This window comes from Python bivittatus, unplaced genomic scaffold (assembly GCF_059951505.1).
Source record: "Python bivittatus isolate LINGU-HERP-01145 unplaced genomic scaffold, Pbiv_v1 ctg000610_np1212, whole genome shotgun sequence".
Lineage (NCBI taxonomy): Eukaryota > Metazoa > Chordata > Lepidosauria > Squamata > Pythonidae > Python > Python bivittatus.
Genome location: NW_028277088.1, coordinates 5,402,505 through 5,420,138, shown reverse-complemented (window position 1 = coordinate 5,420,138; position 17,634 = coordinate 5,402,505). Strand labels below are relative to the sequence as shown.

Here is a 17,634-nt window from a genome sequence, read left to right as displayed (position 1 = left end):
AGATGTGGGTTTCATGACCGATGAAGGATTTGACAGCCTGATGTTGTGGTAAGATCACAAGGAGGGCAATCCAGATCAGATAGGGAGAGATCACTGTAGGATCTGGGACCAACACAGGTTTGTGTAAAGAGGAACTGACCCAGTCAGTTTCCCAACACTGCCCCAAAACCCAAACAGCTGCAAGAAAGTAATTACTAGCCTTCCTTATAACAGGCAGTAGCAGGAGTGTCCGCAAAGGTCAAAAAGGTCAAGATGGTAGCTGTGACTGTGTGACCCGTAGGGCTTTGATCATGCAGTTGCAGCTGAGTCGGCCCAGGTTTGTCTTGATGTTTTCTGAGCCGCTTAAAGGTGGGGTGGCACATCTGGAGAACCTCTTGTGGTCTTTCACACAAGATGGTTGGGGTGGCTTAACCCATTCCAACATATCCATTTATCAGTAGCCAAACTGGAGAGCAATATTCAATACCACCACCCCGCCACAACACACATGTTCATGATGCTTCCTACCATCCTTGTTTACCACAATCTTATTTTCAGAGCAGGGGAGTAAATATCCAGAAGTTGCAAAGGGGTTGCAACCCACCCCCACCCCCACCCCCTTTTATTCTTCCCAACTCAATGGAATATTTATTTATTTATTTATTTATTTATCAAATCTATACAGCCGCCCCTCTTGCATGAAGTCGCTCTGGGTGGGGTACAACAATACAAATGTTGGAAAGACATGTTTCCAAGGAGGAGGGGACTGGCTCCACCAGCTGGGTAACTCTCCAGAAAGGGAGCAGGAGGGACGAGCCAGCCAAAGAAAGATTTGCGTTCACAAGTGGGTGGATCCAGCCAGGGGTTGCAGGGGAAAAACTTCCAGAAAAAATCCCCCCCTCCCCGCTTGGACATATGGCAGAAGCCCTTGGCCAGCCCCTCGGAGTGCTGTCGACTGCTCCATTCTAAGCCCGCCTCCTTGGAAATCATGTGACCCAGAGCGAGGGTATGCACCCTGCCCCATGCCACCCGGCTCACAGAGGCATGCAAACACCCACCGGTGCCGCAGGCGGGGAGAACGCACACACAGCGATGCAACACATTATTTCATTCCGGAGAAGAGAATGAAGATGCCTTCTGTATTCATTGCCGGTAAAGTCTTCCTGTGCCTTCTAATTTCCTAAGCATACTTGGAATGTTTCTCCAAGCTTTGCGCATCTCTGTGACTTATTTTCTGAATAAATCTGGCCCACAGGAGAGCATAAATGCATCGGTACAGCCAAGTGGTCCCACAGGTTAATTATTGTTAATTATTGTGTATTCAAGTACTCTCTACATCTCAGTATCGTCCCAATTAACCACATGGATAGCTATTCAGAAAAATTGTTTCTTTCTCTGTCCTCCTCCACCCTATTTTCATTCATCGCTGAAAGCTGTGTCACACTGACCACTTCTTCCCCTGGTGCATTTTTGGATGGAGTTTTCATCCTAGCGATTGAAGATAAAGTCAAATCGTTATATATCAAGAAGTCTTTTAAAGGTTCCTTTGAAAACAGTGAGGTCTCTGACTGTAATCGGTCTAACTGTTGTGACCAGATCGCAACACTGCATGTGGAAAGCAGACACGTGCTTGGAAGGAAGAAGCTGAGATCTTGTCTCTAGTTCTGAGAATGGAATAGTTTTCATTCCAAAACCATCACCATCCAAGATCCTGTAGACCAATGTTTCTCAGCCTTGGCAACTTGAAGATGTGTGGACTTCAACTCCCAGAATTCCTCAGCCAGCATGGCTGGCTGGGGAATTCTGGGAGTTGAAGTCCACCCATCCTCAAGCTGCCAAGGTTGAGAAACACTGTTGTAGACCAAACAGGCTTAGAAAGCCTGTGAAGAGATGTGCTCTTTCTGTTTCTATGCCAGTTATTTTCTGACCAACTAAATATTTATTTTTCTTGATGTTTTCTTAGCATGCTCACTGAGTGTTGGAATATAGGAACTGAAAGTGGACATTTTCTCAGCCAGGAACATCCACAGGGGGTTGAAAAAAGTCAAGATGATGTCCTTGACCGTGTGAGCCAACCCCCATCCTTTTTTCCCCCCATGTGTTACAACGCACATAAACAGAGAGGACTTCACTCAGATAGTTGCAGCTGCAGCCTTGGTTTTTTTTGACACACACAACACACATTCATGGACTCACTTGTTCTTAGCTAGGCAACCTGTTGACCAGCTTAGCCTGTTGAAATGCAGCATAACCTGTAGCACCATTTTAAGGCCATGCAGGAATACTGAAGTTGCACCTGAATGGATCTGTTGCTTAGTAACAAAATTGTGTAGTTTGACTATATTGTATGGAAAGAAAATATTCCTTCTCCTTACCCTGCTTGGATCTCCGTACTGTTTGTTCCAATTTCTTATTAGAGAAGTTTACACTAGAAAGCCTTGAGTTCTGCTTCACAGCAATCTCGTTTGCTTGAAACTTTTTATAAATATTGATGACCAATTTTAAGTTGCCGCAATGAAGAATAGAACATCGCTTTGTCTTATCTTCAGATGACCTTCCTTAGCTGAAGTAGGAAGGTTTGTTATAAGTCCAACATGACAAAACTCTTCATCAGAGCTACCTAAGTAATTTTTTTGTGCCAATCGTCTGCTATTACTCTGGAGATGGAGAGACCACCTAGAGAAGTGTTTCTCAACCTTGGCAACTTTAAGATGGTTGGACTTCAACTCCCAGAATTCCCCAGCCAGCCATGAGAAACACTGGCCTAGAGTGACCCAGAGACTAATTTGCTTCCAGCAAATGATGGTGGAATATGGTGGGTTATCAAAGAATGTGATCCAGAAACATTAGCAGGATATGATTAACTGGAACTAGAGGTTAGGACTATTCATTGACTTTTTCACTTCTTACACTGACTTCTGATGCAGGGTTGAACTTCAGGGGATGGGTTTGGGCCTACCTATAAATCCATTAGCTTTATTATTTCATTATTTAAACTGCACTACATAAAAAGAAGACGAAAGCTATTTTAGAAGTTGTTGACCAAGCATAGCATATACATAAATCCATAGCAGCCACCTTGCATTTTTAAATTTCTGCTGGTCAGCCTGTTCGAATTCTTGGAAATTGTGTTTTAATGGGAAAGAGCGCATCAAACCCTTCTCTTGCATTGTGAAGAATCGTTTTCCTTGAAAACAAGTACCAGACTGCACAAAGACCTTCCAGACATCAGCAAATGATTGTTCTTGTACTTTGTAATTCAGGTAGAACATTCTTTAGCTAGAATTAGATATTCCATAGATATTCCATAGGACCACCATCTGCTGATGGAGGCGCTCCATTTTTTTTCAACTATAATATCCAGAATTCTCCATCAAGATATCTACTTGCTCAAAGGCATCTGTTCTACTGATGATTGCAGTGTAGGATAGGTGCAACTCTTGGATAGGAAAAATCTAACATTCCCAAGCCTGTTAGAAGTTGAAACCATAGGGTGACTTCTTCAGTATTAGGAATCAGAATGTCTGAACTGTGGGAAAATAGTCAGGAAATTACGCAGAACATTCTCTGTTTGTGATATCCAGACATGCATATAAACATTTCATGTAGTGTGCTACAACTTTAACAAGCATCTTCTAATAAAGTAGGCAATTATTCTGAAAAACCCTTTACTTCATGTTTCCCTTGATATTTTCCTAGAAAACATCAACAATTTCAATATCAGATGGATTCGTAAGACCTACATTGTTAATGAGGAAGATCCACACCTTGATCAGTGAAACAGGAACTGGTTCTTAAGGTTCAGAAAAAAAAAAAAAGGCACATTAAAAGGAGGACAAACTGAATTTGATGTCTCAGAAGTCCAGTTCACCATTTCTGAACCAGTGCTGAATGGAAAAGGTCACAAACAGGCTCCAGAGAGGAGACATCAAAGGCTTTCCATGTTGTCAGTCCATGAGTGACTCAACATGTTCTTTTTCTTTATCTCTCCATTTCCGAACTGTTCATGAGTCATACAAATAAAATAAACAGTATCTCCTCTTGCGACACTCGAGCTTACATTTAGCCAGTGAAACTGACTGGATAGGGCAGACTACCAAAGTACTTCTTCACACAATGAGTAGTTAATTTTATGGATTTCGCTATGAGTTTTGTGGTGATCAGAAGAATGGATTTTTAAAAAATCAGTTCAGAACAACAGTGAATCTAAAACTGACTGATCCAAAAGAGCTATATGTATAATTTTCCGTCTGATTTTTGCTCTTTCTGACGGATGGGTTCTGTAAAGGTAAATCCTGCCTCACCAACTTTGTAGAGTTTTTTTTTAATGTGTCAAGAGGCATCTGAAGGAGATGACCTTGTTGACTTACACTTGGATTTTTAGAAGTCAATCAGTTTGACAAAGTTCCTCATTAAAGTCTCTTGAGTAAACTTAGCAGTCACAGGAAAAGAAGACCTGTCCCTTTATGGACTGGTTAAGAGATTAGAAGCAGAGTAGGGGGAAAAATGAGCCGTTTTCTCAAAAAGTGTAATCCCTCCAGGATCTGTGTTGAGACCAGTGTTTTTTTTAACTTGTTCATAAATCAACTTGACATAGAGATAAGCAGTGAGGTAACCACGTCTGCAGACAATACCAAACCATTCAGGGTAGTGAAAATCTGCAGTGATTGTGAAGAGCAATTAGATGAAGGGTCACCCAAATGGCAAATAAAGTTCAAATTGATTGACGTGATGCCCACTGAGACCAGAAACCCTGATTCCAACTATACCCTGGTGAAATCTGAGCTGTCTGCAACTTACCAGTGAAAAAGTGGGGGTGAGAGTGGATAATTCAATGAAGATGTTTAGGCACGGTGGAGCAGCTATGAGAAAGGTAAATTCCATGGTAGGGATCTTTAGGAAATGAAATGAAAATAAAAATGTGAACACTGCAATGCCTTATACAAATCTGTGGTACATCTGCATCTGGAGTACAGTTCTGGTTGCCATATATGAAAGAGGATACAGTATAGTAGAGGTTTAAAGTGCAGAAGAATGCCACCAAAATTATCAAGAACATTTTCCTTATGAGAAAAGGCTAGAATGATTGGGATCCTTTGGCTTAGGAAAAAGGCATCTGGGGATTGCATATCATTAAGGTGTATAAAATCATGTATGGGTTGGAAAAAATATGCAGGGGGAAGTTTTGCTCCTTCTCTCCAAACACTAGGCCCAGCGGCCATCTAATGAATCTGAATGGAAGAGATTTAGAACAGACAAAAGAAAGCATTTAACCTGAAATTAATTATCTCAGGATGCAATGATGGCCATTTACTTTAAAAGGGGATGGATTAAATTCTTGGAGGACCAGCTTGTCAAGGCCTGTTGGTTTTGAGGACTCCATACCTCCAAATACCAGTTGCTGGGGAACAACCACTGAGAGAGGGGTAGGTCTCTATCTCCTGCTTCTGAACATCTCAGAAACACCTGGAAACAAAACATGGATTAGAATAAGCCTTGCTCTTATCATGCAGGGCTCTTCTTATGTTCTTATGATGAAATCTACCAGGGCTGGAGATATACAGCTGGCTTCAGAAATGAATAATGCCTCTTTTAGGAAAGATATTACATCTGTTGCTTCAAATCACAGCAGGTGTAATATCCAGAGTCACTCTTTGAGTGAGATGGGTGGTGACTAAATTTGAAAAATAAATAAATAAATAAATACTCCATTAGTAAAGAAGAATTTGGGCCCTTCTCTTCTGGACAATTTTCCCCAGTACCATTGCTGAGCAAGATCACTGACCTGATGACTCGTCAGCTTTAGGCTATCTTGGAGAACATTGTTTATTTAAGAGAATTCCAGTTGGCTTTGAGGCAGAAATCACCATCTTCATCCACCTTCACCCTCCATCCATCTTCAAGTAAGGCAAGAAGTGATCTTGCCAGTTATCTAACAGCTTTCAGTAAAGGTAAAATCGTCCTTCAGTTGAACTCACCCCCCAGTTACTACAAGGATGCATTCACGTTGTTTTCTTGGCCACAGTACAGAAGTAGTTTGCCCTTCCCTTCTTCTTCTTCTTATGCTCACCAACAACTCTAGAATTTCCTGGGAGGGCCAACCTCTGCTTAGCGTTTTTTTAGATCAGCCCAGGTCATCAAAGCGGCACCATCTTGGGGAGCCATTGCCCAGTACAAGATAGAATCTGCTTAGCTATCGAAGTTAGCTAAAATACTATTAAAATATTGAGTTAAAAAAATAAAAGCTATTGACTGCTACAGAATGTTTCTGGAGAGTTAGTCCCGGCTAAGCAATACAGATTTGAATTGTCAGTCGGTATGTTTATTGTTTCATAGCAATGGCAGTAACATGGCTACAATACGAGATGTACATACCGTGGTGATTCTAGATATGTTTGTCATACGAGGTTGAATATTAGTGCATTTCCAGTACAAATGTCCTATCAGTAAAACCATGCAGTCTCTATGTTAGTCCTAAAAGGAGAACCCTAAAATTAAAATGTCCCTGGGGAAGTTAGTTATCACTGATTTGTATTTGCTGTTCTGTAAAGTGCCACGTACATTTTATTACCAATATAACAGAAAATAACAATGACAGGAGCAGCAGTAACTAATGACAGCGTTTTATGCATCATTCCAAATCAGCAATTAGGTTGCGGCTTTGCGTAACCGTGGGGCCTGTAAATGGGTGGCAAGTCAGCTTGTCCTTTGCCGACTCCGTTCAAAATTATTCCATTTCAGTTCAAGTGAGTGGCTGTAAGGAAGCGCCTTTAGATCCATCGGGAGATAAAAGCCTTCGAGACTTCCTGACCCCAGTTTTCTTCCTGGAGATTTCTCTTCCATAAGTGTGTCTTTTCCCAAATGGATGCAAGGGAAGGACGCTGAGAACTGAGAAGTCTTCTTGCAGCAAAAAGGTCTGATGGGGACAATCTGGATGTTCTTTCATCACAGACAGAAAGCATGGGAAACATCATTCAAAACAGTGAGCTTTATCCGTAGAGCTCAGGTGCCCAAAGGTGGTTTTGGGGGCACCATGAATTATGCCTTTCTATATCAAAACTGTTCCTTGGTTAGGAGTCCCAGAGAGTCATAACTATGAGCCAAAAGCTGATCAGAACCTAAAACATTTGAGAAAGTTCTATGTTTGCCAGCCTGATCCATGCTCTACTTAACAAAAGAACCGAATTTTAGTCCAATGGAGGCCAGCAAATTATAACCTCAGCTTGACCACCAGATTCCTGATAGATCAATTAGAACTAACCTTCACAATACCTTGCTGTGATGCTGCCAGAAACATAATATGGTCAAAAAAATTAAATGTTCATGATCTAAATAACTCTGAGTTCTTCTGGGCATGTGTTGCACCATCTCTTTATTTTAATAATATGCTCAGACATCTTTGATTAAAGATCTATAGACTGGATTTCTTGTCTTTGTCAGGAAATAGTTGACCATCTCTAGGTTTGTCACATTTAGAAGTTTCTGCCATTTCCTGCTCAAAACCCCCCTTGTCATCATCATCATCACCATTCTGGTCTCCTGTAACACTGTGGTAGGAAGGAGGGATAGATTCTAAAGATGGTGTTTGAGACTCATCCAGATTTCTGATATAATTTTCATTCATCAAAAGTGCAATGAGACCTTCCTTTTCTGGAGCATCTTCATCAAGGATATCACCATCACAGTTTTTGTGGCGGTGCAAGAACGAGGCCTGCTTCATGGAACGTTGGAGCAAATGACTCCGAAAAGCTCTCTGAATGACAGTAGCAGAAGCTTCCTCATACTTACGTCGGAGTGTGGTGGTGATGGGTTCATATGAAGCCTTGGATGGGTTAGCAGCCATGAACTTTTCCTCCATCTGTTGCTTGAGTATGTCCATCTCTCCAGAGTCCCCCAACACCCTTTTCGTGAAAGCAAAGAGAATGTCCAAGCAGTGGATCCTGTCCTCACTGACCATGGGAAGATCCATTGCTATCAGCTCAAGCTTGTTTGGCTTAGGGATGCGCAAGGGGTCCACCAAAGCATGTGCAAAGTCAGACAGCTCAGAATACGAAATAAATTGGGTTGCTTGGGGGTCAAACTTCTCCCATACTTCATAAAATATTTCAAAGTCATCATCTCCTAAAGGTTCAGTGCTTTCTTCCGTGGCAACATTGAAGTTCTCCAGAATAACAGCAATGTACATGTTCACAACAATGAGAAAAGATATAATGATATAAGTCACAAAGAAGATGATCCCGACGACAGGGTTTCCGCAATCTCCTCTAGAGGAAGTTGCAGGAACATTGAGTTTTGGATTGCAAAATGGAGGCCCCGTGTTCAAAATCGGGCTGAGGAGCCCATCCCAGCCAGCAGAAGTGGTGATTTGGAAGAGGCAGAGCATGCTGTTTCCAAAAGTCTCAAAGTTCAACATGTCATCAATCCCGTCTTCCTTTTTGACGTAAGCAAAGTTGGCCATGCCAAAAATGGCGTAAATGAACATCACCAGGAAAAGCAGGAGGCCGATGTTGAACAGAGCAGGGAGAGACATCATCAGGGCAAAGAGGAGAGTCCGGATTCCTCTGGCAGACCGAATGAGCCGAAGGATGCGTCCAATCCGTACCAAACGGATCACTCGGAAAAGCGTAGGCGAGAAAGAAACTACAATCCCCGAAAGCACGTTACCTGAACGGGAGAAAAAACAGGATTGAATTCTTCCTCAGTGGGTGTTGACATAGGCTAACACTTCTCTGTATTAAAACAGAAAGAGAGAAAGAATAGAGGTAAATATCTCCATGGTGTTCCCATGGAAATGTTGGCGGTGGCGTCAATGACACCTGAGTGCTTTAGAAGCACAACTTTTAAAACCAGAGCAGTTTTCTTGAAAAGCCGTGCGACATGTAATTAATCTGTGCTGCTAAAATTGTGCACTTTTAAAGCCCCTAAACATCTCAGAGGACACAGCCCTTGTCAGGTTATACCACGCAGGTGCTCTGAACAGTACATTGCATTAATAGAAGCGAATCTGTGTAGCTCAGGGTTGAATGGTGGAGTCCTTGGGGTTCTCTGAGCGTGGTTCTTTTCTTGCAAACGTTTCGTTCCCCGGCTAGGTAACCTCTTCAGTGCTACTTGCTCAGAGAACCCCGAGGACTCCACAGTATGTTGCATTCCCCCATGACAAAGGATCACGATTCTCTACCTTGCTGGCCACTTTCTTCCCCCCGGTCCCTTTGGCCATAATATCTTGCCCACCATCGGAGCCCTCATCGGCTTAAAATAATGTCTCCTTCAAGTCTTTCAATTCTCCCAGGCCCTGGGCTAGGCTGGCTGGAGCCCTTGGTGCAGCGTGCCTTCACAGCATATGTTTCCTGATTTGTCATTTTGCTCTCTATTTTTTACTTGTTCTCTATTTAGCTTGTCTTTTTTTTTCTTATTCATAATATATTTTATTCAGAATCAAATCAAATCTTTATTATGGTCAAAGACCAGCAGAAGTATTTTATTCTGTTTGTGTTATTGTGAGCCACCCAAAATTGTCCTGGAATTAGGCAGCACTTAAATCTATTAAATTAAATTAAATTAAATTAAATTAAATTAAATTAAATTAAATTAAGACAAGCTTGATTCTAGTCATTTCATGCACAGGTCCATGTAGGTTCCTTGGAACAATACAGAAGTGGTTTGCTACTGCTTTCCTCCAGAATATTTGTTTACCTCTAGTCTATCCTACAACTCGGAGAGGTCTCTTTTGCAAACATTAACTTGACCAAACAGCCTTAGCTTCTGATCCCAAACAAGGTCACTCAAGTTCTACCACCTGTTGAGACCCTTATCTGCTTCCTTTGGATTTTTTTTTTTTTTTTTTGACATCTTTGGACTTTTGGAGAAATCTTTGCTGGGTTGGGACCACAACCCAAGAACAACACTGAAATGCTCTTGTAGTCGTATGGCAATGGTGTCCCACCATTTGCAACTCAGTTGGGCAAAAGGTAGAGCTGCCAGGGAGCTCAGAACAATCCGATTCCTGACACCAATGATTTCAACAGATAGGATTTAACAGGGGGCTTCAAAAAATTTTAATGCTAAATTCTAGCCGGCATGGTAAAAAACAGCAAGATCACCTACCCACAATTGACATGATCACAACCACCAGATCAAAAATATTCCATCCATTAATAAAGTAGTAGTGTCTCAGAGCCACCAGCTTCATGGCACACTCAGTTGTGAACAGTGTGATAAAGAGAATGTTAATCTTGTTCAGAACATAGGTCTTCTCTGGAGATTGATCATCTGCCTCCACCATCATAGTAACCATATTAAGACAAATGAGAGTCATGATGGCAATATCGAACAGTTGGTGAGTCACAATATCAAAAAGGAATCCTTGGTATTTGTTCTAGAGGCAGTGGGAAGAAGAGAAGCAAGATTGTTCAGGATTTAATGTAAGATTAGTTATGTCAGCTAGAAATAGGGCAGTGCCCATTAGAAATATATTGGCAAAAAAGTGCATTGGACTTTGCACAAACCCAAGTCATGCAAAGCACCTTTCTACTTTTCATTAAAACAGTCTTTCATTTTTCAGACTTCCATGCCAGAATGAAAAATAGTTGTGGCTGCTTTAATGAATCTGCTCATTAAAATTAATGCAACTCTTAAAGCAGTTGAAACTTCTTTTTTTTGGCTCATGCTGAAATTGCTTTAATGATGGCAGAGGCCTGCTGTGCTTGCACAACACCCAAAACACTTTTTTCAAATTATTTTCAAAGCAAGCACAGCCTTACCCATCATTTTCCATAATTAATCCCAACAATTTATGTTATAATCTAATGCAATCAGGAAATAAATTCTTGTGCTTCAATGATTCAATGTTATTTTCTTATCTGTGTAGCAAAGAACTGTTGTCTATGAGGCCAACTTCTACATTATAGGAGAAGTTATGGTAGAAAAGAAAAAGATACTCCCATTTCTTATGGCAGAAGTATCTATAGCCCTGAAAAAAAACCTCCTGAATTGCTTGTTGTTGATAAACTTGATTATCCTGTCTATACTGCAATTTCTGCCACTTCTAATGGATAAGGCCAGGCCACAGTGGAAGGAAGGAGGGTCCTGCTCCAAATTCACTGGGCAAATCCAGTAAAAGCTACTGTTCATTACTTGAAGAATAATTTAATATATTCCCTTCATTCTTTATTACACAAACTTACCAGAATCAGCCATACCCCAGAAATTATAAAAGAATACATTTGAGGGAAGTGGAAGAAGAGGAAGACTAGAGATAAAGTAGATGGATGGGATTAAAGAGACTTCTGGAATATCTATGGAAGAGTGGTTGGCCAGGATGGTGAACATTTGTCAATGAAGTTTGCAGGGATCAAACAATACTCAATGACATCTAAATAACTAATGCTGAACTCTCAACCCCAAGAATAAATTTTACATCTTAACCAGTTAAGGCTGATCTTCATCAGTCCACCAAATACAGCTAATAAGTAGACTGACTGGACGTTGGTAGCCCTATTCATTTTTACAAGTTTATTCTACTGTAAACTGTTGGCAAACATTCTTACCGTTGGTCTTGGAATAGGCTTTTGAGGTTTCTTTGATCCCAATTTTTTCATAGCATTATAGTATTTTTTTTGTTCTTCTGTCATGAAGATGTCTTGACCACCAAAGTGCAAGGAGAAAACACAACAAATATTACTGACAGTGCATTTTGCATTTTTTCAAAGCCAACGATCTACAACCCTATCTTTGAATCATCACTCGTGTTTCCTTTCTTCTGTACTCATGCTGAATTATTACACACAAATCAGAAACGCTTTGCTGGCCATATCAAAATCAAGTTGTCCTAAAGCTACATTGTTCTCAGCTCCAGATTTGCTATTTTAAGGACTAAGAATTAAAAACATGAACATGTTTTCATCCAAATAGTGTTTGCCTCCTAATATATACAAGTCTTATGTGCATGTCCCAGTTTTACTGCCCTATAATACAGCTGGCATTTTCCCACATTTTCGAAAAAAAGAAATAAAATTGACAAGATTTTCTCCTCTGACACTCGCAGAAAACTGAGCATTTCAGTACTGGAGAGGAAGAATCTGCAAGTGTGTAAAAATTAATTTCCTTTCTGCTAACAGGAGAAGAGAAGGTAAATACACGTCTACTTCTTGGTACCTTCCACCTACAGAAGGTCCTTCAAGCAATGGTGGCACCCTACTGCTCTTGAGATTCTTTAAGGCTCCCCATTCAGCGAGCACAACGCAAGGCAAGAAATGTGGGTACTTATCTTTTTCTTTTGTTGATTAAAATTGTCAATAATGACACCCACAAAAAGATTCAGAGTGAAGAAAGAGCCAAAGATGATAAAAATCACAAAATAGATATACATATATTTGTTGTATTCCCATTTTGGCTGAAATTCGACCTGTAAAAATGAAGAACAAAGAGAGATGTGGCTTTCAGGAGAAAAAAACAAAAAAACCACAGTTAGTCAAGAGCTGTGTTTGCTGGCACAGTTCCATATATGGGGACCAATACAGATGTTAATATTGTTTCCATTGGTTGCAATTACATGAAGATGAGTGTTGTTTCTCATTAACTTGGAACAATGGTTGTGAGAAATGTACAACTGAGAAGCAGACACTTCAACAGTTCATACCATCTGATCTCTACTCCCTTACTGTTGCTCCAGGAAGCCAGACACCATGAATCTACTTAGATCCCCTTCTTCTTCCAGAGTAGAATAACTTATATTAAATCCAAGATGCTTCACTTCGACAATAGAGATGTGCCTTGTATTTTCCATTAGGCTAAACAACAACAACTGCTTCTTCTCTCAGTAGCATTTTTTTCAACTCATAAATTTTATTCAAAATTCAAGCTCTTGAAATTACGGTGAGACAGTAATTCAGTACTGAAGAGGAAGTATCTGCAAGTGGGCAATTACTGTGTAATTACTCAATTACTGTAAGAAAGGCTAACAGTATCAGACTAATTTTTAAAAAATTAGCAAGCCCTACACGGTAACTTGAGTTCTACCTTGGCCTGCCTGAAGCCTTCAGCTTTTCCATTAAGGTTCTCAGAATTGGATCTTTTATTGCAACAACCTGAACATTGTATACACATCTATGTGATATCAGCTAGGCTGGAAAGTTGGGAAAACCCAAAATAAAGCGACAGCGAATCACTTCCATATCACCCCAAGTAAAATCCATGGATGTGTCCACTTAAAATAACATGAATTGAGTTCAACTGAAAGGTCCCATTACTTATAGGTAGCAGTTTGGCTTTAGGAAAGCTTTGTTTAGCTTGGATTCCCACATCACTCTCAACCTGGTTAGTAAGACAGAAATTGAAGAGTGAGATTTACTGGGATCCGCTTCCCCACTTTGGAAGAAATCAGCAGAACCTCTCCTTTTCTCCAGTTATCCTTTCAACTGCAGTTCTGGTTCTGGGGCTTCCACATTTGTATTTCTTACAAATTCTGAACCTCCAAAGAGAGAGGAAGTGCTTAACTGCCAAACACAACCCGGTACAAACTGTCTTACACCCGCTTACCTCAACCCCAGCTGAATATCGAACAGATTTTGGGTAGGAGGGTTAGTTTTGGAAGACCTGCATTTTGTCTCCCGTGGCATTCCCATATCCCCACATGTCCCCCCCAAACAAGACATAAGCTGCATAGGCCAGGGGTCTTCCACAGCCCAAGCAAAAATGGTCAAGGGGGGCAGTGCAAGATGGGGGTGTCCCTGCAGCAGAATAAACAATTGCCTATATGGCAAGATTTCTATTGGGTTGAAGTTGAGGGGAAACCCCGTTTTCATCCTAGCCGGGTTCCCATAACTACGTACCACCAACTTCCACACCCCATTTTAGTCCACCTTAGCATACATATATATTGTGTGAATTCAGCTTTAGAAAGCAGCTGGATATCACCATCCTCCGCAGAGCCAAGGAACAGCCTCATGTTTCATAGGGGCTGTGAACAGAGGCCCTTATTTTACTTTCCAATTGGACAGAGGGGGAAAGGATGGGCTAGAATTAGCGCAAGAGGAAGAAAAAAGTGCATTTCTCTGAGACTTACTTCTTTTGAATCGACTGCTGCATACATTATGTCCATCCAACCTTTAAAAGTTGCCTAGAAGAAAACAAGATAAACATGATAAAATAATGGCTATAGAGAAGCTGCTGGACAATAGGAGAACGGTAAAGAAGCCCGTTGTAGGCTTTGCATCAGTCTCCATTCAGAACATCGGAGAGATCATCCCACATGTTGCTTCTGAATTAAAAAAGAAAAGATAAGGATGTTTACAAGTTTGACTCCTAGTGATTTGCATCCACAGTTTTCTTTGTAAGTTTACCCATGTGGTTTACTATTGCCTTCTAGGGTTTTTTTTTTTAATTTCCCAGTCTAGCCTGCATCCTTGGGATTCCCAGGTAGGCTCCCATCGAAGTACTAACTCAGGCTAAGCCTGCTTAGCTTCTGAGACCAGCCAACAGCCTAGAAGATGCTGACTTCTTAGCTTAGATCAGTGTTTCTCAACCTCAACAACTTTAAGATATATGGACTTCAACTCCCAGAATGCTGGCTGGGGAATTCTGGGAGTTGAAGTCCACACATCTTAAAGTTGCTGAGGTTGAGAAACACTGGCTTAGACGATAGCAAATCCCAAGCAAGACTTGGCTACTTTGGGCCCGTTTTTCTCAACTACAGCACTGCCTTGATTAATCTGATATTCAAATCATATATTTGAAATGTTTTGTTTAGAGGTTGGATGAGCAATCAGTTTAGGTTGCTTCAAAAGAGCCAAGAACGTCAGTTGACTGATTAATTAATGGAGGGATCAACAGATTGTTTGTCAAGCCAAATAGAGTCATCAAAGTGACATAAAAAGAAATCACCGGGACGAAATGGCAACCTGGGAGTTAATATTTTAATAAGATGTAAATCTTTTAGTGATGGTCAGTCAGGAAGTCGACCACATAAAAGAGCATAACAGAAATATTTGCAAGCACCATTCATCTGATGAATACGGCACTTCTTTTGAAATAAAAACCACTCTTCCCAGGGTTATGAAAGTCGGAGCACACAGCGTTTAATCACTTGAGCAAACATGCATATGATTTTAGCCAAGATTACATATTGAAATTTTATTGTCATCAAATATCTTTGAAGGCTCTTAATTAGAGAATTATATACTTACTTTTCCTTTTTTTTTTTAAGATTGAGAAGGTAGAGGATAGGTAACAGCTGGTTCCAGACACACAAAGACTATTAATATATTTCTAATTATAATTATATGCCACTATGATATAGTATGTATACTTTTATTATAATATCAAATATAGAGGCTGTTTTTTGCAGGATCCAAGACTGATGAATTCATCACAAAGGATACTAGTGCCTGGAGAAAAACCCTGGTAGGTTTTTAAATATTTTTAACTTGCTTTTATTCTCTGTTTTATTTTGTTTTATATATTTTTAATGTATTTTACTGTTTTTAGCTTTGGTGTACGCCGCCCAGAGTCACCTGTGGTGAGATGGGAGACTATATAAATTGATTAAATAAATAAATAAATAAGCAAACTCCCAGAATTCCCCAGCCAGCATTGGCTGACCAGGTTATCTTCCTCTTGCAAATCCTGTAGCCTCAGTGAAAAGCAGATTACAAATTAAATAAGCATGTAACTAAGTTATGGTTGAGACCGGAGGATAGATCTATAAGAGGTGGGATGGGGTGGTTGTGTGTGTGTGTGTGTAGAAGAGAGACCACACAGAATTCTCAAACCTACCACCTGAAGAAGTGCCAGATAGCCTAGGCCAACATTATCAAAATTCACTTTAACGGTGGTCCAATACAATAGTTCGGTGCTGTTCTTTGTCTTGCAATCTGACTTCCGAATAATACGACTTTCGTTGATAGAGCTATTCGGTTCAGTCAGGTTAATGCATTTTCCAAACTTTCCGGCAAACAGGCTGACTCCTACGATGCTAAAGATGAGCCAGAAAATCAGGCAGACGAGCAGCACGTTCATAATGGAAGGGATGGCCCCCAGCAAGGCATTGACCACCACCTGTGATGGGGGGGGAAGGAAGGAAGGAAGGAAGGAAGGAAGGGAGGGAGGGAGGGAGGGAAGGACAAAGCAAGGCCAAGCAAAATTATGGTTACTGGGAATGTAAACAATTGGATCTTTTAAATTGGTGCCTCTTTTTCTTGCAATAGCTTGAAATCAAAATCCCCTATTACCAAGAATTTTTAAATATAAATGTTGTTCAATGCCAGCTTAAAAAAAAAATCCTGTCCAAGTTGTTTCTTTTAAAGATGTAGGTGTCACCTTCTGATCGAAACAATCCCCCAGCCTGCTTTCATTGACTACAGAAGTTTCTACTGTGATTAGCTTGTCCTTTTGTGTGTGTGGGGGGGGGGGGGGGAGGAACTGCTAAGTTCAACAGCATCTGAAATTGCTAAGAATGTTCCTCGCCCAGATCTAGAAATTCTGGGTTTGGGTTGTTGTTTTTTGATGAAGTTGTGTCAGCCAACTATTAACTTAGCGCTTCCAGTTCTGGGCTGCAAAATTCCAGATGGCCACAAGATAAACAGCAAGAGATGCAGAAACTCAAATTTTTCACTGCCCTCAGTGATTATCTGGCATTTTGTAACCCAAACTTAGTAGTCTAATATAGTTAATGGAGCAAACTCCAGTCCAGTCTGTCTCTCAGGAAGGGCAGGTGACCCAGTCAAGGTCCATTTTCCAATTCAAATTTGAATCCTAATAGTTGTTATTTGCTCTCAGGAAACCATTCAACCTTGCTCATTCCCTTAACACAGTGTTTCTCAACCCTGGCAACTTTAAGATCAGTGGACTTCAACTCCCAGAACTCCCCAGCCAGCATGCCTGGACTTCAACTCCCAGAATTCCCCAACCAGCATGTGTGGACTCCAATTCCCAGAATTCCCTAGCCAGCATATGTGAACTCCAACTCCCAGAATTCCCCAGCCAGCATGCTGGGAAATTCACTCACTGATTTACCATTGCTTCAAGTTACTATTTTACCTGTATATGTGCCTCATGGGTCTGAATGCTGCTCCCTAATGACAAAAGTAAAGCAGTAAAAAGTCCACAATCATAGAGGTGATGTGCTTTTCCTTACTGGGTGCTCCTGAGCCCATGGTGATCACCCATTAGCACCCCTATGCTGGTAAAAGATTTGGCAGCCTCTGTGTCTAAAGTAAGAGCTGAACGGGATCCAGCTTGGGAGATCCCTGGGGAAATCAGTTCTCAGGACTAGGTTTTGTGTCTGACAGCAGTAAGAGAATGGTGGGTTTCACCACTCCTGCCTGGGAGCAGCTCAGAGGGACCCGGTTGGCCATTGTGAGAAACAAAAGGCAGGATTACAATGGGTCTTGGCCTGATCCAGTATGCTATTCTTATATTCTTTAGATCAGGGTTTCTCAATCTTATCAACTTTAAGATGGGTGGACTTCAACGCCCAGAACTCCCCAGCCAGCATGGCTGGCTGGGGAGTTCTGGGCATTGAAGTCCACCCATCTTAAAGTTGCTGAGGTTGAGGAACCCAGCTTTAGATGATATACGGGGCCTCAGGAGAGAGGGTAAATATAATTCTTCTCCAGATAGGACTAGCTAGCATTAGAGGGTCGCCTCAAACTGAAAAAG

General features: G+C 41.0%; 1 protein-coding gene across 1 annotated transcript in view; it reads right to left on the bottom strand.

The window, feature by feature from the left end:
- Positions 1–7,390: 7,390 nt before the first annotated feature.
- The window catches only part of LOC103056514 (sodium channel protein type 5 subunit alpha-like), a 46,199-nt gene continuing 35,955 nt past the window's right edge, over positions 7,391–17,634 (bottom strand). The window contains exons 22-27 of the mRNA XM_088150805.1: positions 15,751–16,032; positions 14,042–14,095; positions 12,245–12,382; positions 11,526–11,630; positions 10,084–10,354; positions 7,391–8,643 (exon numbers count right to left, since the gene is read on the bottom strand). Of these exons, the coding sequence (XP_088006931.1) occupies positions 7,391–8,643; positions 10,084–10,354; positions 11,526–11,630; positions 12,245–12,382; positions 14,042–14,095; positions 15,751–16,032 (2,103 nt within the window). The remainder of the gene's footprint in view (positions 8,644–10,083; positions 10,355–11,525; positions 11,631–12,244; positions 12,383–14,041; positions 14,096–15,750; positions 16,033–17,634) is intronic.